This window comes from Cherax quadricarinatus, chromosome 35, assembly GCF_038502225.1.
Source record: "Cherax quadricarinatus isolate ZL_2023a chromosome 35, ASM3850222v1, whole genome shotgun sequence".
Taxonomy (NCBI): domain Eukaryota; kingdom Metazoa; phylum Arthropoda; class Malacostraca; order Decapoda; family Parastacidae; genus Cherax; species Cherax quadricarinatus.
This window is the reverse complement of record NC_091326.1, coordinates 34459376-34485349: the sequence shown is the minus strand read 5'-3', so window position 1 is coordinate 34485349 and position 25974 is coordinate 34459376. Positions and strand designations below refer to the sequence as shown.

Here is a 25974-nt window from a genome sequence, read left to right as displayed (position 1 = left end):
ATTACACAGAGGTACAGGTCAACAAGGTGAATTAATTTACTGTATTTCCTCTTACTAAATACTTGACTGAATAAAAATAAGTGATATGAGTAACTTTTCGTGGAAATGTGACATATACAGTGGAGAAGTAGACTGCGTCAAGCCACACTCAGCCATAAAGGGAGCTCACCTTCCTCCTCCTCCTCCTCCTCCTCCTGGGCTTCTGAGAAACATTTCCTTGTATGAGGAGATGACCAACCAGAGGTTCCCTACAAAGCTCTCATGACACTCGTCCACAAACTCCAGGATGTCCTGGTACAAAATAATAATACACTCTATTATCAAATGATTCCCTAATCTCACCATTTCTAAAATTCACTTTTGATATACAGTACTGAACTCTGCCTTATGCTGCCTGTCAGCAGGCATCATAAGGAAGCTTGAGCTGCCTGCAACAAGTTTAATAAATCATAAATGCATAAAAAAAGGGCATTCAAACTCTTCAGAACATATTTTCTTAATTGCTGAAGGAGTCCTGCTTTTGTTTAGAAACATCTAGTGACATTAATACCCATATATCAACCAGTACATGATAGTCTTGAAAGCTTTATCACTAAATATTATATAGGAATCTTCACCATTTCATACCCTGTACATTAAATTTCCGAAAATTTTAACACTGTACCATTATACAGCAATTATCATATTAATGGGGAAGCAATATACCCTTAAGCCATACAACACCTGGGAAGTGAAAGGTAATCAGGTTTGATCCCACTCCTTGGATCAAAAGCCCTTAACCAGCATCAAGATACCCCCCATCATGCAGGGTATACCATTATAAGTAATCAATATAATTCACAATTCAGCACAAATTCTGCTGACACCATATAATATTACTCACCATAGTTGTTGCAGCACATCTGGTCATGTCTCGCATCTCCTCCTGTGAAGATACTTCTCTGACATGTTCTCCTGCAGCAGTTTCCTCTTCAGTTTCTTGATGAGGTGCTTCATCCTCCCCTGATTCAACAGCAGCTTCTGCCAGCCTGGTGAGGTTGGTGAGGTCATCCTCCAGCTTGGTGCGTGCATGGGCCAAGAAGTCATCACAAAGACCCTCGGCAGGCTCGCCCAGTTGCAACAGCAGATCAACACATTCAGTCAGATGACGGGCACTTCCCTGTCATACAAACCTTTTATTATTAAATTCCTCTACACTGAATATAAACAGAGAGAAGGAATTACATGAAGTAAAAAAAGAGAATAATAAAAATAACAGTACAATATCACTCACTTAGCGACGTACTCGTTTACCGACACCTCAAACTTACGACGGGCTCTCTGCCCATTATTCATGCCTAAATAATGTATATTAGAGCTGATTGCCTCTATTCTGTTTATTTCAATATACAGTACACTACTGTATAAACATTTAAAAATATACCAGAAATGTTATAAATGGTTCAAAGGTGACATTAATACAATATCATAGATGGTTGACACAAACTCACTACCATTATAATATGCTCCTCACTTAGCAACAAATTCATTTAACGATGTGGTCTTAGGAACAGAATGACAAAAATATACCAAGCTATAGAAATGATTAAGCAACCTAACAATAATGTGCATTTAAAAATTATTAAGAAAATGAGAATAAAGGAATACTGTCTGACTGAGCAAGCCAATGGTTGTCAAATGTTCCACATCTTAAAAGACTTCTCTGTGTAGCTTACAGTAAGGCCTGAGTGGTTGAGGGGAGAGGACGTGTGTGTTGAGTGAGGTCCTAGGCCTTCTATATCAGAACTGCTTATCTCAGCCGACTGATAACTCATCATGCAACAAATATCGTTGGAGCACAGCTGAATTGCTGCTGGAACTCTTATGTGTGAACTGTGACCAGTGATATACCTAGTGAAACACAAACGTTGATTTGAAGTGGCTGTAGGAGGCTACACTTCACTCCACCTCGCCTCTCTCCCCTCCTTCCTCGATTTGGAACTCAGCCATTCGCCTCTATTTACTTATGGTCTAGAGGCGGTTTTTGCCAGACCACATAAATGCTTGAGTGCCCGTGTCAGTCCTCTGTGCCGCACTCCACTCATCTTACGAATATGTCTCCTGTGTGCCTACCTGCCTGCTACAAGCAAATATCCAAGTGGTTGACACGGGCTTAGCAAGCACATTCAAGCAAGCTTGAAAGCAGCATTCCAAGCTAGCCAGGACAAGCTAAGGTAGCCTGCAGTTACAGCTGTCTGACCCCCAGCATGTCTACGTATACGTTCTACAGTGCTGCTGGCATACCAGTGTTTCCTGTAGTGGCTTAGTTAAGAACAATTTAACGAGCATTGCAGTACTGACTTTTTAAGTGGGACATGCCAGAGGTTCACCTATAAACATAATAAGTTTGTGCTAGAAGTGTTAAGTGCTGCAGATTTGTTGTAACTATTTGCACGAGTGGATTTCACTGACTTAGGACATTGTGCTACCATCAGTACCTACGTAGGCTTAAAATGAGTGAGGAATGTCTGGCCTGCTGGGTGACCTTGAAAATGGCACTATAAGACCCGCATGCCACTTACACCCATACTGCGTGTGTCTAGTGAGGTGAATGTCCCTTCCTCGACTTTCCTATTCACCGGTATCCCTTAGCTCGTCGCCATTATCTACATATGGGATAAGGGCGAGTTTAGCCGATCCAGGCTAAACAGCACTCCAAGCCAGCCAGTGAAGGCCAAGTTACACTGCAGTTACATCTGTTCTGAATCCCAGAATGCCTTTGTGAACGTTCTACAGTGTTCCGGCCGTACCTTCGGTGTTGTGAGAACTCTTGTGTGTGAGTTGTGACTAGGGATATACCTAGTGAAACACTGGAATTAGTTTTCCGTTTTGAAAGGCTAGTACCTGGTAACTCCTTTGGAGACGGCTTTTTAACTGTAACAAGCCAGAGGTTCATCTATAAACATATTAAGTTTGTGCTGATTTATTTGTCCACAGAGTGAAAATTTGTCTGTCATTCCTAGACACGTGTGCTAGCTGTGTTAAGTGCTGCGGGTTTGGAGTAATTAACGAGTAGTGCAATATTGGTAACTCTCGAGACGACTGTGGCCCCGTGAATGACCTTGAAAATCGCACTGCGACCCGCAGGCCACTACACCCTTATTGCCTGTGTCTAGCGAGGTGAATATCCCTTCATTGTCCCTTCTATTCACCAGTATCCTTTAGCCCATCGCCAGTGTGAAACTCCTGTCAGCTATGAGTATAGCTGATGGTGTTGACGTAGATGATGGTGAAGGCAGATTTGAAACATATTTTAGTAAACAGGCTCGGAAAAAAGAACGAGGCTTCCAGAGAAAGCTTGCTGAAAGCAATACAGTGGGCGCACACCCTCCCAAAGCTGTCAGGTTAGATTTCCCTAACAACACTGATCAAGAGACCAAGTGTAACTGGTTTTTCGAAGCTAGTACAGACAACCTAGAGAAAACGATCAAGTTTGTCCACGATGAGGATAACTACGTCTTTGTGCCTAATGAATCAGCATTTATAGACAAACTTCTCACTCGCGAATATGCCAACATCAAACTCCGAGCAGCCCCACCAAGGGCACATAAAGTGCTTATTGTCATCTACAACGTCAACAAGCACTTGAATCCTCAATATCTGGCGTCAGAGCAAGTTGCAAGCCCTCGTCGACTTTCCAACGGTCTGATATTAGCTGAGTGGACTGGCCAGGGGACTCTGCCACGCTATATTCACTCCCGCGCAGCCCTCAACAGACGCTATTACATTGCATTGTACAGACCTCCTCAACGTCGATGTTATAAGTGTCAACGCTGGGGCCACATTGCCAGGAAATGCCCATCTAAGTCACACTGGTGTGCAGTGTGTGCCAATGCTCATCCTTCTGAACGGTGTTATGATATGATCAAACAGCAACAGACTGTTGCTAAACAATGTATCAATTGTAAGACCTCAGGAGTCACAGCAGCTCATGCTGACTGCAGTGTGAGGGCTGATCGCATCGCAGCCAACCGCACTTCACCCTGTCCCCCTCATAATGACCCCCCAGGACTACCAGGTACCTCGGGTCTGAATACTGGCTCATGCCTGCCCTCAGACAATGGGGTTGAGCACCTCACCTGGGGAGCACGTCAACAGACCCCCATCACGTCGGCTGTCAATACCAGCCTAGCTGAGTCAGCTGACAGTCAGCCAAGGAGCTCAGCTGACCGGGACTTCACGTCTCCAGATGTTCCAAGTCTTGCTCCTGTGGTATACAACCTGATGTCGCGCATAAAAGTACTGGAAACACAACAATTTCTCCTGAAACAACAACTTGAACAACACAAGGAAAGATGTGTAGAGTGTACCAATAACAAGATTGTCACAATTTGTGAAAGCAAGTATAAGGTTGCTGAACAAGGTGGTGGTGGTGTTCTTAATTACAGTAATGACGAATATAATACTTGTGTTGATAACTGTAGTGAGCATCATAATGAAGGCTATGGTGTCAATGATGTTAGTAATAGTGATGACCGTAATATAAGTGGTGGTGAAGAGTGTGATGAGGCCAATGGTGTCTATAATAGTGATGAGCATAATTTAAGTGGTGGTGAAGAGTGTGATGAGAGCGGTGGTGTCTATAATGTTAGTAATAGTGATGAGCATAATATAAGTGGTGGTGAAGAGTGTGATGAGGGCAATGGTGTCTATAATGTTAGTAATAGTGATGAGCATAATATAAGTGGTGGTGAAGAGTGTGATGAGAGCGGTGGTGTCTATAATGTTAGTAATAGTGATGAGCGTAATATAAGTGGTGGTGCAGAGTGTGATGAGGTTAGTCACATAGACATTAATGTTGAATACAATACTGTTGATAAATGTAATGAACACAATGTTGGTAGTGGCGCTGGTGATGACAGTTGTAGTGTTGCGTGTAATGTTAGTGGAGGAGGGAATGTGAGTGGTGGTGTCACCTATCATACATTCACACATAAACAGCGTCGTGCTCTGGGTATACGAAGACTCCCACGAGGCCTTACAACTGGAAGTGCACTTACAAAACTCATGGACAAGGGTAGCACTGTTGACATTGATAAGGTCTGCTATTTATATGAACAATTTTTTCATTATGCTGAGAAACTCGAGATGATCCCAGGACTACTATAATGGATCAAAACTCGTATAAACTTTCTATATTAAGCTGGAATATTGCATCACTTAGAAAAAGACTTCCTGACCTTCATCATAAAGTAACCACCGAACCCATTGATGTTGTGTGTCTACAAGAGTGCAGAGTCCCTGAAAAATCCCAACCCCCTAAATTACCATCATTTGTTGCATATAACCTCAAATCTACTAACTCTTGTGTTCTATATATTAAAAAATCGCTTCCCCATCAACTTCTTGCACACAAGAAAACAGAGGGGCTACAATATCACGGTGTTAGGATTTATATAGGGAACTCTGCTCTCAACATATTTAACTTGTATGCTCCTGCTGATAAATTTAATTACTTGGAGCTCCCAACTTGTGCTCATTCTGAGCCTACTCTTATTATTGGCGATTACAATGCGAGACACAAAAGCATTGGAAACTCACAGTTTGGTAATCGTAATGGTAATCAACTGTTGTCACTCTTAAACAGTCATGATAATGTCCAAATTGTAGGTGACCTTGAACCCACACATATCTATGGAGGCGTCCTTGATCTGTGCCTGGGCTTCAACATTACTTCTGCAAGCTGTGAGTCTTCCATTGTAACAGATATAGCGTCATTTCCCTAGATCATTTCCCTAGGCTAACCTCACTAGATATTGGTAATACTATCCTTCCTGGTGGGATATTCAAACGGAAACATTTTAATGTTCCCACTGATCAGCATGATGACTTTGTTGCACATGTGACTGGCTGGTATAATTCCTATGAGTGTTCCTCTGTAGAGACCTTTAACAATGATCTTGTGAGCAGTATTCAGAACTACTTAGAGCCGCCACTGAAACCTCTTGGTACTCTAAACACAACAAACTTCCATAATAATCGTACCTCCTTCAAAAACCATACTTATTACAATGATTCTAAACTTCGTACACTGAAACGTACTGCTCGCAGACTAGGCCTAGCCTATAGAAAACATCGTACCACTGGAATGCTGAGGCTCTTCCAAACTGCCCTTGCTGCTGCCAGAGAGCGTATGACAGAGCTGCGGCAAACAGACTGGGAAAAATTTGTCAATGGTCTTAATGCTCACACCCCACTTAGCCGGGCATGGAGGGACATAAATAGAATTAAGGGTAACAGAACTGGGCAGATCGCGCACCCTCATCCCTTACATAGGGCGAATGAGTTAGTCAGTGCTTGGGCTGCTACATCTAGCTATGACAATCTTCCCAGTACCACACAGGCAAAATTAAATGACAAATATGATGCAAGGGAGAGACTTGTTTGCTTTATGCTCAGCAAGGCAGATGATTGCAACATTCCTTTCACTAATTATGAACTTGATGCAGCACTAACTAAGGGCAACTCCACGTCGCCTGGTGAAGATGGTATTACTTACAACATACTCAGATTGCTGTGTCGAGTACCATTACTTGAATTATATAACATGAGCTATGTAACTGGGGAGCTCCCTCAATCTTGGACCAACAGCCTCATCATTCCAATTCCTAAGCCCAATCAACAAAATGCATTTCGCCCAATATCTCTTACTAGCTGCTTGTGTAAAACATTTGAGAGAATGATTCTTAATCGTCTCATGTACAGAATCAAACAATTTTTGTCTCCCCGGTTACATGGTTTCATGCATGGAAGGAGCATGCATCATTGCATAGCCACCTTTCTCACCCTGCACACTGACAGCTCATACATTACCTTCCTTGACCTTAAATCCGCTTTCAATGTAGCCAACCGACATGTAATCATTAGTGAACTTGCCAGAATGGATGTTGGAGGATGGCTTCTCCGCTGGATTAAAGGCTACCTGTCCAACAGAAAATCGTCTGTGTTGTTCCAGGGACATAGAAGTGTAACTAAAGACTTTGAATTAGGAACCCCACAGGGAGGTGTGCTCAGTCCCACACTGTTCAATATTCTAATTAATGCATTACTTAATGCTATGCCTAGTCAGCCCCATCATTATGTGATTAGTTTTGCTGATGATATAATGATTCACACCACCGGATTCTCCAACACCCAAAACATTCTTAATCATGTACTAGCCTCGTGTCAGGACCTGGGGTTGATAATCTCTACTGATAAAACAAAGATACTCAATAGGCGTCCTCCTCGACAGAGAGGCACAGTTCGTCAGATCCAATTGCATGATGGGTCTCTTCTAGAATATGTAAGCAGATACAGGTATCTAGGCTTTGAGGTTCCACTACTTGGACCTGTTGTAACAAGACTTTGTTGCCAATACAAAGAATGACTAAGAGCACTTAGAGTTGTGGCAGGGCTTCACCCCAGGTATGGTGCTAATGTTAAAATTGTGAAAATGATGTATATTTTTATTTTATTATCACACTGGCCGATTCCCACCAAGGCAGGGTGGCCTGAAAAAGAAAAACTTTCACCATCATTCACTCCATCACTGTCTTGCCAGAAGGGTGCTTTACACTACAGTTTTTAAACTGCAACATTAACACCCCTCCTTCAGAGTGCAGGCACTGTACTTCCCATCTCCAGGACTCAAGTCCGGCCTGCTGGTTTCCCTGAATCCCTTCATAAATGTTACTTTGCTCACACTCCAACAGCACGTCAAGTATTAAAAACCATTTGTCTCCATTCACTCCTATCAAACACACTCACGCATGCCTGCTGGAAGTCCAAGCCCCTCGCACACAAAACCTCCTTTACCCCCTCCCTCCAACCTTTCCTAGGCCGACCCCTACCCCGCCTTCCTTCCATTACAGACTGATACATTCTTGAAGTCATTCTGTTTCACTCCATTCTCTCTACATGTCCGAACCACCTCAACAACCCTTCCTCAGCCCTCTGGACAACAGTTTTGGTAATCCCGCACCTCCTCCTAACTTCCAAACTACGAATTCTCTGCATTATATTCACACCACACATTGCCCTTAGACATGACATCTCCACTGCCTCCAGCCTTCTCCTCGCTGCAACATTCATCACCCACGCTTCACACCCATATAAGAGCGTTGGTAAAACTATACTCTCATACATTCCCCTCTTTGCCTCCAAGGACAAAGTTCTTTGTCTCCACAGACTCCTAAGTGCACCACTCACTCTTTTTCCCTCATCAATTCTATGATTCACCTCATCTTTCATAGACCCATCCGCTGACACGTCCACTCCCAAATATCTGAATACGTTCACCTCCTCCATACTCTCTCCCTCCAATCTGATATCCAATCTTTCATCACCTAATCTTTTTGTTATCCTCATAACCTTACTCTTTCCTGTATTCACCTTTAATTTTCTTCTTTTGCACACCCTACCAAATTCATCCACCAATCTCTGCAACTTCTCTTCAGAATCTCCCAAGAGCACAGTGTCATCAGCAAAGAGCAGCTGTGACAACTCCCACTTTGTGTGTGATTCTTTATCTTTTAACTCCACGCCTCTTGCCAAGAAAATGATGTATCTTGCTTATATTAGATCATTGGTTGATTATGCTGTGCCACTACTTGCTCTTGTGTCTGACTGGAAGCTTGGAGGGCTGGAAAAACTGCAGAACGAAGCAATGAGGATCATTTTTGGATGCCCTCGTACTGCCAAAATTTTAAATATGCAAAAAGAACTTGATATTCCAAGCATCAGAGATCGTGTTACTGAAAGAAATATCCTAATTTTGGTTAATATGCTCAGGCAAGCTCATTCAAACCCCTGCACAGAAGCCCTCCAAACTTTCCTTGGCACTGGTGAACACTCCTCCAGATGGATCGAAAAAAAACTGGAACCGACCTCCGCATGAATCAGATACATGATCTATGTTAAGTAAGGCAACAGCGGCACTTCTCCACTCCATGGAATATTACCCCATTCCAAACTACCATTCCTCCATTTCCCCCCAAACTACTTCTTAAATCACAACCAAAACTTCACCTTGAAGCCAAACATGAGGCCTTAAGCTGCACTGATAACTTAGTCACACAGCACACACTCTCGCAAATTATTTATGCTGATGGTTCTGTTCACCAATCCACTGGTGCAGCTGGTAGTGCTGCTGTTGTCGTACGGAGTGATGGCTCTCTTAAAGAAATTGGAGCACGCATCAATAATTGGGCCTCTACCCTTCAGACAGAACTGTTTGCCATACTCCTTGCACTGAAATGCATCTATGTATCAAAGATTGACAGTTTAATTGTAACAGATTCTCTGTCATCCATAAATGCTCTCAACTCATTAAGCATAAATTGTGGCATGCTTGTGTCAGAAGCCAGACACAGGTATGGTAGGATTGTGGACAGTGGAGTCAGAGTGCACATGCTGTGGATTCCATCTCACATTGGTCTGCAGATGCATGATAGAACTGATAAATTGGCTAAGCTGTATGCTTTCAAAGAGGGAGTAGATTACAATCTTGGCTTGTCAGGTAGTAGTTTGAGAACAATAATACGAAAAGAACTTCAACTGAATTTTATGGACTTAAGGCTCAGGGAGATTGACACCAGTGAGTCCATCTATCATCATTCTATCATGCAGGAGGAGCCACATGTCTATGGTGCATCCAACAAAATAAGCAGACTCTTGGATGTCACTACTGCCCGGCTCCGGCTGGGTTACAAGTATCTTTGGCAGGTTAAATCACCACCACCAGATGTAGACCAAACGAAATGTAAACTTTGCCAGATGGACTATTGTCACACCCTGCGTCATTATGTACTGGAGTGTGATCAAATTAATGAATTTAGAAACAACTCACTCAGAAATGTTCAAGAAATGGCAAAGTATTTTATCCACAGTGGTACATTGCAGACCATTCTGGAGAAATACCCTAACTTTGCTAGCTGTAAATAAAGCATTACCACATGTGTGCATGTGTGTATGTGTATGTGTGTGTGTGTGTGTGTGTGTGTGTGTGTGTGTGTGTGTGTGTGTGTGTGTGTGTGTGTGTGTGTGTGTGTGTGTGTTTGTGTGTGTGTTTGTGTGTGTGTTTGTGTGTGTGTGTTTGTGTGTGTGTGTATGTGTATGAGTGTATGTGTATGAGTGTATGTGTATGAGTGTGTGTGTGTGTGTGTGTGTATGTGTATGAGTGTGTGTGTGTGTGTGTGTGTGTGTATGAGTGTGTGTGTGTGTGTGTGTATGAGTGTGTGTGTGTGTGTGTGTATGAGTGTGTGTGTATGAGTGTGTGTGTGTCTGAGTGTGTGTGTGTGTGTGTGTGTGTGTGTGTGTGTGTGTGTGTGTGTGTGTGTGTGTGTGTGTGTGTGTATGAGTGTGTGTGTGCGTATGAGTGTGTGTGCATGTGTGTGTATGAGTGTGTGTGCATGTGTGTGTATGAGTTTGTGTATGTGCATGTACTCACCTATTTGTACTCACCTATTTGTGGTTGCAGGGGTCGAGTCACAGCTCCTGGCCCCACCTCTTCGCTGATTGCTACTAGGTCCTCTCTCTCCCTGCCCCATGAGCTCTATCATACCTCGCCTTAAAACTATGTATGGTTCCTGCCTCCACCACATCACTTTCTAGGCTATTCCATGGCCTGACTACTCTATGACTGAAGAAATACTTCCTAACATCCCTTTGATTCATCTGAGTCTTCAACTTCCAATTGTGACCTCTTGTGTCTGTGTCCCATCTCTGGAACATCCCGTCTTTGTCCACCTCGTCTATTCCGCGCAGTATTTTATATGTCGTTATCATGTCTCCCCTGACCCTCCTGGCCTCCAGTGTCGCCAGGCCGATTTCCCTCAACCTTTCTTCATAGGACAATCCCCATAGCTCTGGGACTAGTCTTGTTGCAAACCTTTGCACTTTCTCTAATTTCTTGACGTGCTTGACTAGGTGTGGATTCCAAACTGGTGCTGCATACTCCAGTATGGGCCTGACGTAGATGGTGTACAGAGTCTTAAACGAATCCTTACTGAGGTATCGGAACGCTATCCGTAGGTTTGCCAGGCGCCCGTATGCTGCAGCAGTTATCTGATTGATGTGCACCTCAGGAGATATGCTCGGTGTTATACTCACCCCCAGATCTTTTTCCTTGAGTGAGGTTTGCAGTCTTTGGCCATCTAAACTATATTGTGTCTGCGGTCTTCTTTGCCCTTCCCCAATCTTCATGACTTTGCATTTGGCAGGATTAAATTCAAGGAGCCAGTTGCTGGACCAGGCTTGTAGCCTGTCCAGATCTCTTTGTAGTCCTGCCTGATCCTCGTCCGATTCGATTCTTCTCATTAACTTCACATCGTCTGCAAACAAGGACACTTCTGAGTCTATCCCTTCCATTATGTCGTTCACATATACCAAGAACAGCACAGGTCCTAGGACTGACCCCTGTGGAACCCCGCTTGTCACAGGCGCCCACTCTGACACCTCGTCGCGTGCCATGACTTGTTGTTGCCTCCCTGTCAGATATTCTCTGATCCATTGCAGTGCCTTTCCTGTTATGTGTGCCTGGTCCTCTAGCTTTTGCAGTAACCTCTTGTGAGGAACTGTGTCGAAAGCCTTCTTGCAGTCCAAAAATACGCAGTCGATCCACCCCTCTCTCTCTTGTCTTACTTCTGTCACCTTGTCATAAAACTCTAGTAGGTTTGTGACACAGGATTTTCCTTCCCTGAAACCGTGCTGGTCGTCAATTATACACTTGTTTCTTTCCAGGTGCCCCACCACTCTCCTCCTGATGATCTTCTCCATGACCTTGCATACTATACACGTTAGTGATACAGGTCTGTAGTTTAGTGCCTCATGTCTGTCTCCCTTTTTAAAAATTGGGACTACATTTGCCATTTTCCATACCTCAGGGAGTTGCCCAGTTTCAAATGATGTGTTGAAGATCTTTGTTAATGGCTCACACAATATCTCTGCTCCCTCTTTAAGGACCCATGGAGAGATGTTGTCTGGTCCCACCGCCTTTGAGGTGTCAAGTTCGCATAGCAGCTTCTTCACCTCCTCCTTGGTTATATGTACCTCATCCAGCACTTGCTGGTGTGCCCCCCTGTTCTGATTTCTTGGAGTCTTACTGGTTTCCACTGTAAATACCTCTTTAAATCTTGTGTTGAGCTCCTGACATACCTCTCGGTCGTTTCTTGTGAATTCCCCATCACCCTTCCTCAGTCTGATTACCTGGTCCTTGACTGTTGTTTTCCTCCTGATGTGGCTGTACAACAGCTTCGGGTCAGTCTTTACTTTTGATGCTATGTCATTTTCATATTGTCTCTGAGCCTCCCTTCTTATCTGTGCATATTCGTTTCTGGCTCTTCGGCTGATTTCTTTATTTTCCTGAGTTCTCTGTCTTCTGTACCTTTTCCATTCTCTAGTACACCTAGTTTTTGCCTCCCTACACCTTTGGGTGAACCAAGGACTCGTTCTATTCTTCCCATTATTTCTGTTTCCCTTGGGAACAAACCTCTCCTCTGCCTCCTTGCATTTTGTTGCTACATAGTCCATCATTTCTTGTACTGGTTTTCCTGTCAGTTCCCTCTCCCACTGAATGTCTTGAAGGAAGTTCCTCATGCCTGAGTAGTTCCCCCTTTTGTAGTTTGGTTTTCCCAGCCTATTCCTGCTACTCTCTCCACTTGGAGCTCAACTATGTAGTCGAAGCACAGAACCACATGATCACTAGCTCCCAGGGGCCTTTCATACATGATACCCTCGATGTCCGAACTACTCATGGTGAATACAAGGTCCAACCTTGCTGGTTCATCCTCTCCTCTCTCTCTGGTAGTGTCTCTAACATGTTGATGCATGAGGTTCTCCAGTACCACATCCATCATCTTGGCTCTCCATGTTTCGGGACCCCCATGGGGCTCCAGGTTTTCCCAGTCAATCTCCTTGTGATTGAAATCACCCATAACTAGTAACTTTGCTCCCCCCATGTGTGCTCTCCTGGCCACCTCGGTTAGTGTGTTGATCATTGCTCTGTTGCTCTCATCGTATTCTTCTCTTGGCCTCCTGCAGTTCTGTGGTGGGTTGTACATTACTGCAATTATCACCTTATGTCCCTCAGACTGGATTGTTCCTACTAAGTAGTCCCTTTCGCCCATGCCATCCATTCCTTCCATTTTCTCAAAACCCCACTGGTTTTTAATGAGCAGTGCAACTCCTCCTCCCCCTCTCCTCCCTCTGTCTTTCCTGAAGATTTGATATCTGGATGGAAAGATTGAATCTGTTATTATTCTGGTGAGTTTTGTTTCTGTGAGTGCTATTATGTCTGGGGATGTCTCTTTGATTCTTTCGTGCCACTCCTCATACTTGTTTGTTATTTCATCTGCATTTGTATACCACACCTTCAACTTCTTTTCTAAGACTGTGGTCTGGGAAGTATATTGGGGTTGGGGAAGTGGGAGACCTGGTAAGGAACTATGGGTTGTTGCTGTGGGGGTGAAGTTTGTAATGTAGTGGGTGGGGGCATTGGATGTGGCATGGGTGTTTTGATTTAGAGTGTTTGGTTGCACTGGGGTTGACCTGGTTGGGAGGCTTCTATAGAAAGTTGTGAGGGAGGCTGTACATGTATTTGATCTTCTTCCTGGGTCTGGGATCTCCTGTCTGTCTTCTCCATCCCCTCTCTTTCCTCCTTTCGCCTTTGTACCATCTCTCTCAGTTTCTTCCTTTCTTCTTGTGTTCTGTCGCGGTCGAGATACACCCTCCTGTATGCCGTCATGTCCCTTAATCGTGCTTTCTCCTGCAGGATCCTGGTCCGAGTCGCTTCTGCCTTGAAGGTCACTCTCACTGTGTGTGTGTGTGTGTGTGTGTGTGTGTGTGTGTGTGTGTGTGTGTGTGTGTGTGTGTGTGTGTGAGAGAGAGAGAGAGAGAGACTCAACAATCAATATTTGCACCAATAACTCACTACAGTTGTGACCGGGTGTGGAAGTGTGAATTGCTCATTACACTATAATTTGTTCATGATTGTAGCCATGTATAAACGTAAGTAACCATTCTTACAGGATTCATTACCTTTGTAACTTGTGAGCTCATTACCTTTGTACCTAGTTCAGCCATCAAAACTTTGGGGGCCCAATCCCTGGACCCATTACGTACCTCTGTAATCTGTAAATACCTTTGTAACTTATCATGATTGTGACCAGACCTACCTGGAGTTCATTACCTTTGTAAATTGTGAGTTCATTACCTTTGTAAATTGTGAGTTCATTACCTTTGTAAATTGTGAATTCATTACCTCTGTAACTTGCTCAGCTATCAAAACTTTGGAGTCCAGTCCCTGGACCAATTATGTACCTCTGTAATCTTTTGACTACCACCCACAGGATGGGTATGGGGTGCATAATAAACATATTAAACTAACTGTGTAGCTTAAATCTGATTGGGTTAGGAGAGGTTGAAATACCATAAGTAAGGTTTATTTAGATAAACCAAAATTAACCAATTTTATAATAACAAACCGAGACATACAGTAAGTTATTTTAATGTAACAACAGTTGGATACACACGGAAAAGACACTTGATAACAGCAAACATACAAGACTAACCTTATCTTCACTTTTAAAAACTTTTGTTTCCTCAGGAGGATAGACTGAATAAGTACAATGAATACATCTTAAAAGTAATGAATTTAAGCAAGGATGAGAACAATGGAAAAACCCAGACGAAAAACAATGGAAAAACCCAGAAGAAAAACAATGGTATACCTTCAAGTATAAAACACAGTACATCTTGTTTTATCCATTATATAGCACAGTATAAATAAAAATATCTGATTTTAGAAAATAAAATTTTTTAACAGATCTAATCTACCTCCTTAAGGGCAAGCTGCTCCTTGAGAGCCAAATTTAAACGACCAACGGCAGCTTCACAGTCGTCATGGATGGCATTAAAGGATGGCATGTGGCGGTACCGATGAAGAACTTCAGCAGTCTCAACATAGCTTCGAACACCCTAGAATAAATCTTATTATGAATATTACACTTGAAATAAAAATATTATAGTTTAAAAAATTATAGTTAAAATAAAATAAATCTAAATTTGAATGAATAATACATACAGTGGAACCTCTACTTACCAGTGCGTCCACGTGCGAGTTTTTCCAGATACGAGCAGTTGCTCAGTCGATTTTTTGCTTCCAGAGGCGAGCAAAATTTCCAGATGCGAGCGGGCCTCAAAGGAGGTTAATTGATACTGGTGAGGGGGCTCTTGCTCTTGATCTAGGGAATTGGATCTCAGTTGTTTGTTGGACTATCTTAGTGAAACTTGGGCAATGTATGATGAAAAGATGCTTCTTAACGTACACTAAAAATGAAAGAAATCGGACCATAAATAATGGAGTTCACTTCTCAGTCATTAGCCTCCCCTTAGCGGTATATTTTCATATGGTTTTTATGGTTGTATTCTCGTTTTATTTGATCTCATGTGATAGAATGGAAGATCTACTACAAAAATAAATATGATTTTAACCCGTAAATGGTCCAAACGTATATACACCTACCATCCGACTTGCGACCTGCTCCACTTACGACCACTCGACTTACGACCATGTTTTTTATGCCAAATTTCTGGGAAATAAACAACTATTTGTGTTGTACACAGTGTTTATCCTAAACCTTACAGCATAAAATACAGTACTAACAACATAAAAAGTAAAACATGAAATACGAAAATAAAACAATAAAATAAAGTCATTACAAAAATGTTTTGTTGATATTCAGTAGTAAAGCTCGACTTACGACCATTTCGACTTACGACCGGTTTCTCGGAACCGAACCTTTGTCGTAAGTCGGATGGTAGGTTTATATGTTTTTTCAACATTTGAAAGTATGTAAAAAAAGTAAATCTTTTTTTTTTACATTAGAAAACGTGTAAAAAATTTTGATCTACTTTTTTTTATATATATATTTGAAAATATGTAAAAAAAAACTTAGATCTACTTTTGGAGCACTATGTGCATGAAAGTATATCTGCTTGGACCGTTTACAGGTTAATTGGTTTCATGATGAAAAGTACCTTGAAATTGAGCTCAAAATAGCAGAAATGTTCAATTCTTTGGCAACATCAGTGGTAGACATCATGAGGTAGCAGTGGCAGACAACATGAAGCAGCAGTGGCAGACAACATGAAGCAGCAGTGGTAGACAACATGAAGCAGCAGTGGTAGACAACACGAAGCAGCAGTGGCAGACAACATGAAGCAGCAGTGGCAGACAACATGAAGCAGCAGTGGCAGACAACATGAAGCAGCAGTGGCAGACAACATGAAGCAGCAGTGGCAGACAACATGAAGCAGCAGTGGTAGACAACATGAAGCAGCAGTGGTAGACAACACGAAGCAGCAGTGGCAGACAACATGAAGCAGCAGTGGCAGACAACATGAAGCAGCAGTGGCAGACAACATGAAGCAGCAGTGGCAGACAACATGAAGCAGCAGTGGCAGACAACATGAAGCAGCAGTGGTAGACAACATGAAGCAGCAGTGGTAGACAACATGAAGCAGCAGTGGCAGACAACATGAAGCAGCAGTGGCAGACAACATGAAGCAGCAGTGGCAGACAACATGAAGCAGCAGTGGCAGACAACATGAAGCAGCAATGGCAGACAACATGAAGCAGCAGTGGTAGACAACATGAAGCAGCAGTGGCAGACAACATGAAGCAGCAGTGGCAGACAACATGAAGCAGCAGTGGCAGACAACATGAAGCAGCAGTGGCAGACAACATGAAGCAGCAATGGCAGACAACATGAAGCAGCAGTGGTAGACAACATGAAGCAGCAGTGGGAGACAACATGAAGCAGCAGTGGCAGACAACATGAAGCAGCAATGGCAGACAACATGAAGCAGCAGTGGTAGACAACATGAAGCAGCAGTGGTAGACAACATGAAGCAGCAGTGGCAGACAACATGAAGCAGCAATGGCAGACAACATGAAGCAGCAGTGGTAGACAACATGAAGCAGCAGTGGTAGACAACATGAAGCAGCAGTGGCAGACAATATGAAGCAGCAGTGGCAGACAACATGAAGCAGCAGTGGCAGACAACATGAAGCAGCAGTGGCAGACAATATGAAGCAGCAGTGGCAGACAACATGAAGCAGCAGTGGTAGACATCATGAGGTATCAGTGGCAGACAATATGAAGCAGCAGTGGCAGACAATATGAAGCAGCAGTGGCAGACAACATGAAGCAGCAGTGGCAGACAATATGAAGCAGCAGTGGCAGACAACATGAAGCAGCAGTGGCAGACAATATCAAGCAGCAGTGGCAGACAACATGAAGCAGCAGTGGCAGACAATATGAAGCAGCAGTGGCAGACAACATGAAGCAGCAGTGGTAGACATCATGAGGTAGCAGTGGCAGACAAAATGAAGCAGCAGTGGCAGACAACATGAAGCAGCAGTGGCAGACAATATGAAGCAGCAGTGGCAGACAACATGAAGCAGCAGTGGTAGACATCATGAGGTAGCAGTGGCAGACAATATGAAGCAGCAGTGGCAGACAATATGAAGCAGCAGTGGCAGACAACATGAAGTAGCAGTGGCAGACAATATGAAGCAGCAGTGGCAGACAATATGAAGCAGCAGTGGCAGACAATATGAAGCAGCAGTGGCAGACAACATGAAGCAGCAGTGGCAGACATCATGAAGCAACAGTGGCAGACAACATGAAGCAGCAGTGGCAGACAACATGAAGCAGCAGTGGCAGACAACATGAAGCAGCAGTGGCAGACAACATGAAGCAGCAGTGGCAGACAACATGAAGCAGCAGTGGCAGACAACATGAAGCAGCAGTGGCAGACATCATGAAGCAACAGTGGCAGACAACATGAAGCAACAGTGGCAGACAACATGAAGCAGCAGTGGCAGACAACATGAAGCAACAGTGGCAGACAACATGAAGCAACAGTGGCAGACAACATGAAGCAGCAGTGGCAGACAACATGAAGTAGCAGTGGCAGACAATATGAAGCAGCAGTGGCAGACAATATGAAGCAGCAGTGGCAGACAATATGAAGCAGCAGTGGCAGACAACATGAAGCAGCAGTGGCAGACAACATGAAGCAGCAGTGGCACACAACATGAAGCAGCAGTGGCAGACAACATGAAGCAGCAGTGGCAGACAACATGAAGCAGCAGTGGCAGACAACATGAAGCAGCAGTGGCAGACAACATGAAGCAGCAGTGGCAGACAACATGAAGCAACAGTGGCAGACAACATGAAGCAGCAGTGGCAGACAACATGAAGCAGCAGTGGCAGACAACATGAAGCAGCAGTGGCAGACAACATGAAGCAACAGTGGCAGACAACATGAAGCAGCAGTGGCAGACAACATGAAGCAGCAGTGGCAGACAACATGAAGCAGCAGTGGCACACAACATGAAGCAACAGTGGCAGACAACATAAAGCAGCAGTGGCAGACAACATGAAGCAGCAGTGGCAGACAACATGAAGCAGCAGTGGCAGACAACATGAAGCAGCAGTGGCAGACAACATGAAGCAGCAGTGGCAGACAACATGAAGCAACAGTGGCAGACAACATGAAGCAACAATGGCAGACAACATGAAGCAGCAGTGGCAGACAACATGAAGCAGCAGTGGCATACAACATGAAGCAGCAGTGGCAGACAACATGAAGCAGCAGTGGCAGACAACATGAAGCAGCAGTGGCAGACAACATGAAGCAGCAGTGGCAGACAACATGAAGCAGCAGTGGCAGACAACATGAAGCAGCAGTGGCAGACAACATGAAGCAGCAGTGGCAGACAACATGAAGCAGCAGTGGCAGACAACATGAAGCAGCAGTGGCAGACAACATGAAGCAGCAGTGGCAGACAACATGAAGCAGCAGTGGCACACAACATGAAGCAGCAGTGGCAGACAACATGAAGCAGCAGTGGCAGACAACATGAAGCAGCAGTGGCAGACAACATGAAGCAGCAGTGGCAGACAACATGAAGCAGCAGTGGCACACAACATGAAGCAACAGTGGCAGACAACATGAAGCAACAGTGGCAGACAACATGAAGCAGCAGTGGCAGACAACATGAAGCAGCAGTGGCAGACAACATGAAGCAACAGTGGCAGACAACATGAAGCAGCAGTGGCAGACAACATGAAGCAGCAGTGGCAGACAACATGAAGCAGCAGTGGCAGACAACATGAAGCAGCAGTGGCAGACAACATGAAGCAGCAGTGGCAGACAACATGAAGCAGCAGTGGCAGACAACATGAAGCAGCAGTGGCAGACAACATGAAGCAGCAGTGGCAGACAACATGAAGCAGCAGTGGCACACAACATGAAGCAACAGTGGCAGACAACATGAAGCAACAGTGGCAGACAACATGAAGCAGCAGTGGCAGACAACATGAAGCAGCAGTGGCAGACAACATGAAGCAACAGTGGCAGACAACATGAAGCAGCAGTGGCAGACAACATGAAGCAGCAGTGGCAGACAACATGAAGCAGCAGTGGCAGACAACATGAAGCAGCAGTGGCAGACAACATGAAGCAGCAGTGGCAGACAACATGAAGCAACAGTGGCAGACAACATGAAGCAGCAGTGGCAGACAACATGAAGCAGCAGTGGCAGACAACATGAAGCAACAGTGGCAGACAAAATGAAGCAGCAGTGGCAGACAACATGAAGCAGCAGTGGCAGACAACATGAAGCAGCAGTGGCAGACAACATGAAGCAGCAGTGGCAGACAACATGAAGCAGCAGTGGCAGACAACATGAAGCAGCAGTGGCAGACAACATGAAGCAGCAGTGGCAGACAACATGAAGCAGCAGTGGCAGACAACATGAAGCAGCAGTGGCAGACAACATGAAGCAGCAGTGGCAGACAACATGAAGCAGCAGTGGCAGACAACATGAAGCAGCAGTGGCAGACAACATGAAGCAGCAGTGGCAGACAACATGAAGCAGCAGTGGCAGACATCATGAAGCAACAGAGGCAGACAACATGAAGCAGCAGTGGCAGACAACATGAAGCAGCAGTGGCAGACAACATGAAGCAGCAGTGGCAGACAACATGAAGCAGCAGTGGCAGACAAGATGAAGCAGCAGTGGCAGACAACATGAAGCAGCAGTGGCAGACAACATGAAGCAGCAGTGTCAGACAACATGAAGCAGCAGTGGCAGACAACATGAAGCAACAGTGGCAGACAACATAAAGCAGCAGTGGCAGACAACATGAAGCAGCAGTGGCAGACAACATGAAGCAGCAGTGGCAGACAACATGAAGCAGCAGTGGCAGACAACATGAAGCAGCAGTGGCAGACAACAGGAAGCAGCAGTGGCAGACAAAATGAAGCAGCAATGGCAGACAACATGAAGCAGCAATGGCAGACATGAAGCAGCAGTGGCAGACAACATGAAGCAACAGTGGCAGACAACATGAAGCAGCAATGGCAGACAACATGAAGCAGCAGTGGCAGACATGAAGCAATAGTGGCAGACAACATGAAGCAGCAGTGGCAGACAACATGAAGCAGCAGTGGCAGACATCATGAAGCAACAGTGGCAGACAACATGAAGCAACAGTGGCAGACAACATGAAGCAACAGTGGCAAACAACATGAAGCAGCAGTGGCAGACAACATGAAGCAACAGTGGCAGACAACATGAAGCAACAGTGGCAGACAACATGAAGCAACAGTAGCAGACAACATGAAGCAACAGTGGCAGACAACATGAAGCAACAGTGGCAGACAACATGAAGCAACGGTGGCAGACAACATGAAGCAACAGTGGCAGACAACATGAAGCAACAGTGGCAGACAACATGAAGCAACAGTGGCAAACAACATGAAGCAACAGTGGCAGACAACATGAAGCAACAGTGGCAGACAACATGAAGCAACAGTGGCAGACAACATGAAGCAACAGTGGCAGACAACATGAAGCAGCAATGGCAGACAACATGAAGCAGCAGTGGCAGACAACATGAAGCAGCAGTGGCAGACAACATGAAGCAACAGTGGCAGACAACATGAAGCAACAGTGGCAGACAACATGAAGCAGCAGTGGCAGACAACATGAAGCAACAGTGGCAGACAACATGAAGCAGCAGTGGCAGACAACATGAAGCAGCAGTGGCAGACAACATGAAGCAGCAGTGGCAGACAATATGAAGCAGCAGTGGCAGACAACATGAAGCAACAGTGGCAGACAACATGAAGCAGCAGTGGCAGACAACATGAAGCAGCAGTGGCAGACAACATGAAGCAGCAGTGGCAGACAACATGAAGCAGCAGTGGCAGACAACATGAAGCAGCAGTGGCAGACATCATGAAGCAACAGTGGCAGACAACATGAAGCAGCAGTGGCAGACAACATGAAGCAGCAGTGGCAGACAACATGAAGCAGCAGTGGCAGACAACATGAAGCAGCAGTGGCAGACAACATGAAGCAGCAGTGGCAGACAACATGAAGCAGCAGTGGCAGACAACATGAAGCAGCAGTGGCAGACAACATGAAGCAGCAGTGGCAGACAACATGAAGCAACAGTGGCAGACAACATGAAGCAGCAGTGGCAGACAACATGAAGCAGCAGTGGCAGACAACATGAAGCAGCAGTGGCAGACAACATGAAGCAGCAGTGGCAGACAACATGAAGCAGCAGTGGCAGACAACATGAAGCAGCAGTGGCAGACAACATGAAGCAGCAGTGGCAGACAACATGAAGCAACAGTGGCAGACAACATGAAGCAACAGTGGCAGACAACATGAAGCAGCAGTGGCAGACAACATGAAGCAGCAGTGGCAGACAACATGAAGCAGCAGTGGCAGACAACATGAAGCAGCAATGGCAGACAACATGAAGCAGCAGTGGCAGACATCATGAAGCAACAGTGGCAGACAACATGAAGCAGCAGTGGCAGACAACATGAAGCAGCAGTGGCAGACAACATGAAGCAGCAGTGGCAGACAACATGAAGCAGCAGTGGCATACAACATGAAGCAGCAGTGGAAGACAACATGAAGCAGCAGTGGCAGACAACATGAAGCAGCAATGGCAGACAACATGAAGCAGCAGTGGCAGACAACATGAAGCAGCAGTGGCAGACAACATGAAGCAGCAGTGGCATACAACATGAAGCAGCAGTGGAAGACAACATGAAGCAGCAGTGGCAGACAACAGGAAGCAGCAGTGGCAGACAACATGAAGCAGCAATGGCAGACAACATGAAGCAGCATTGGCAGACAACATGAAGCAGCAGTGGCAGACAACATGAAGCAACAGTGGCAGACAACATGAAGCAGCAATGGCAGACAACATGAAGCAGCAGTGGCAGACATGAAGCAATAGTGGCAGACAACATGAAGCAGCAGTGGCAGACAACATGAAGCAGCAGTGGCAGACATCATGAAGCAACAGTGGCAGACAACATGAAGCAACAATGGCAGACAACATGAAGCAACAGTGGCAAACAACATGAAGCAGCAGTGGCAGACAACATGAAGCAACAGTGGCAGACAACATGAAGCAACAGTGGCAGACAACATGAAGCAACAGTGGCAGACAACATGAAGCAACAGTGGCAGACAACATGAAGCAACAGTGGCAGACAACATGAAGCAACGGTGGCAGACAACATGAAGCAACAGTGGCCGACAACATAAAGCAACAGTGGCAGACAACATGAAGCAACAGTGGCAAACAACATGAAGCAACAGTGGCAGACAACATGAAGCAACAGTGGCAGACAACATGAAGCAACAGTGGCAGACAACATGAAGCAACAGTGGCAGACAACATGAAGCAGCAATGGCAGACAACATGAAGCAGCAGTGGCAGACAACATGAAGCAGCAGTGGCAGACAACATGAAGCAACAGTGGCAGACAACATGAAGCAACAGTGGCAGACAACATGAAGCAGCAGTGGCAGACAACATGAAGCAACAGTGGCAGACAACATGAAGCAGCAGTGGCAGACAACATGAAGCAGCAGTGGCAGACAACATGAAGCAACAGTGGCAGACAACATGAAGCAACAGTGGCAGACAACATGAAGCAACAGTGGCAGACAACATGAAGCAACAGTGGCAGACAATATGAAGCAGCAGTGGCAGACAACATGAAGCAACAGTGGCAGACAACATGAAGCAGCAATGGCAGACAACATGAAGCAACAGTGGCAGACAACATGAAGCAGCAGTGGCAGACAACATGAAGCAGCAGTGGCAGACAACATGAAGCAACAGTGGCAGACAACATGAAGCAACAGTGGCAGACAACATGAAGCAACGGTGGCAGACAACATGAAGCAGCAGTGGCAGACATCATGAAGCAACAGTGGCAGACAACATGAAGCAGCAGTGGCAGACAACATGAAGCAGCAGTGGCAGACAACATGAAGCAGCAGTGGCAGACATCATGAAGCAACAGTGGCAGACAACATGAAGCAGCAGTGGCAGACATCATGAAGCAACAGTGGCAGACAACATGAAGCAGCAGTGGCAGACATCATGAAGCAACAGTGGCAGACAACATGAAGCAGCAGTGGCAGACAACATGAAGCAGCAGTGGCAGACATGAAGCAGCAGTGGCAGACAACATGAAGCAGCAGTGGCAGACAACATGAAGCAACAGTGGCAGACAACATGAAGCAACAGTGGCAGACAACATGAAGCAGCAGTGGCAGACAACATGAAGCAGCAGTGGCAGACAACATGAAGCAGCAGTGGCAGACAACATGAAGCAGCAATGGCAGACAACATGAAGCAGCAGTGGCAGACATCATGAAGCAACAGTGGCAGACAACATGAAGCAGCAGTGGCAGACAACATGAAGCAGCAGTGGCAGACAACATGAAGCAGCAGTGGCAGACAACATGAAGCAGCAGTGGCAGACAACATGAAGCAGCAGTGGCACACAACATGAAGCAGCAGTGGCAGACATCATGAAGCATCAGTGGCAGACAACATGAGGCAATAGTGGCAGACAACATGAAGCAGCAGTGGCAGACAACATGAAGCAGCAGTGGCAGACAACATGAAGCAGCAGTGGCAGACAACATGAAGCAGCAGTGGCAGACATCATGAAGCAACAGTGGCAGACAACATGAAGCAGCAGTGGCAGACAACATGAAGCAGCAGTGGCAGACAACATGAAGCAGCAGTGGCAGACAACATGAAGCAGCAGTGGCAGACATCATGAAGCAGCAGTGGCAGACAACATGAAGCAGCAGTGGCAGACAACATGAAGCAGCAGTGGCAGACAACATGAAGCAGCAGTGGCAGACAACATGAAGCAGCAGTGGCAGACAACATGAAGCAGCAGTGGCAGACAACATGAAGCAGCAATGGCAGACAATATGAAGCAGCAGTGGCAGACAACATGAAGCAGCAGTGGCAGACAACATGAAGCAGCAATGGCAGACAATATGAAGCAGCAGTGGCAGACAACATGAAGCAGCAGTGGCAGACAACATGAAGCAGCAATGGCAGACAATATGAAGCAGCAGTGGCAGACAACATGAAGCAGCAGTGGCAGACAATATGAAGCAGCAGTGGCAGACAACATGAAGCAGCAGTGGCAGACAACATGAAGCAGCAGTGGCAGACAACATGAAGCAGCAGTGGCAGACAACATGAAGCAGCAGTGGCAGACAACATGAAGCAGCAGTGGCAGACAACATGAAGCAGCAGTGGCAGACAACATGAAGCAGCAGTGGCAGACAACATGAAGCAGCAGTGGCAGACAACATGAAGCAGCAGTGGCAGACAACATGAAGCAGCAGTGGCAGACAACATGAAGCAACAGTGGCAGACAACATGAAGCAGCAGTGGCAGACAACATGAAGCAGCAGTGGCAGACAATATGAAGCAGCAATGGCAGACAATATGAAGCAGCAGTGGCAGACAACATGAAGCAGCAGTGGCAGACAACATGAAGCAGCAGTGGCAGACAACATGAAGCAGCAGTGGCAGACAATATGAAGCAGCAGTGGCAGACAACATGAAGCAGCAGTGGCAGACAACATGAAGCAGCAGTGGCAGACAATATGAAGCAGCAGTGGCAAAGTGTAGCATTAAGAGTGTAGCAATTAACCCGTAAACGGTCCAAATGTATATATACGTTTTTTCGACATTTGAAAGTATGTAAAAAAAGTAGATCTTTTTTTTTTTTTTTTTTACATTTGAAAACGTGTAAAAAAACTTTGATCTACGTTTTTTTTTTGTCATATTTGAAAATACGTAAAGAAAATGTAGATTTACTTTTGGAGCACTACGAATGTGAACATAGATCTGCTTGGACTGTTTACGGGTTAAGTGAAGCATTAAGAGTGTAGCACTTATAAGTCACTCTGTCTGACTTTTTTGGGTTATCCTAGGTTCTCTACACATGTAGCCAGGAGCAGGAATGGCCACTGTGCTGGACCTATAAACACCAACAACAATGGCTGCTGTCACCACATACCTAATGACATGTGTTTTATTCATTCTAGAGTATATATCATGTATCTATGTTATTAATATTGTTTATTACCTGGAGTTTACCTGGAGAGAGTTCCGGGGGTCAACGCCCCCGCGGCCCGGTCTGTGACCAGGCCTCCTGGTGGATCAGAGCCTGATCAACCACGCTGTTGCTGCTGGCTGCACGCAAACCAACGTATGAGCCACAGCCCGGCTGGTCAGGAACCGACTTTAGGTGCTTGTCCAGTGCCAGCTTGAAGACAGCCAGGGGTCTGTTGGTAATCCCCCTTATGTATGCTGGGAGGCAGTTGAACAGTCTTGGGCCCCTGACACTTATTGTATGGTCTCTTAACGTGCTAGTGACACCCCTGCTTTTCATTGGGGGGATGTTGCATCGTCTGCCAAGTCTTTTGCTTTCGTAGTGAGTGATTTTCGTGTGCAAGTTCGGTACTAGTCCCTCTAGGATTTTCCAGGTGTATATAATCATGTATCTCTCCCGCCTGCGTTC

The 25974-nt window shown here is 45.3% G+C and overlaps 1 protein-coding gene across 1 annotated transcript in view; it reads right to left on the bottom strand.

The window, feature by feature from the left end:
- Window positions 1-169: 169 nt before the first annotated feature.
- Window positions 170-25974, bottom strand: part of LOC128695066 (vacuolar protein sorting 51) — a gene marked incomplete at its 3' end in the record, with an annotated part of 40468 nt that continues 14663 nt past the window's right edge. Inside the window, 3 exon segments of the mRNA XM_070091506.1 lie at window positions 170-291; window positions 884-1159; window positions 14854-14994. Coding sequence (XP_069947607.1) covers window positions 170-291; window positions 884-1159; window positions 14854-14994 — 539 coding nt within the window.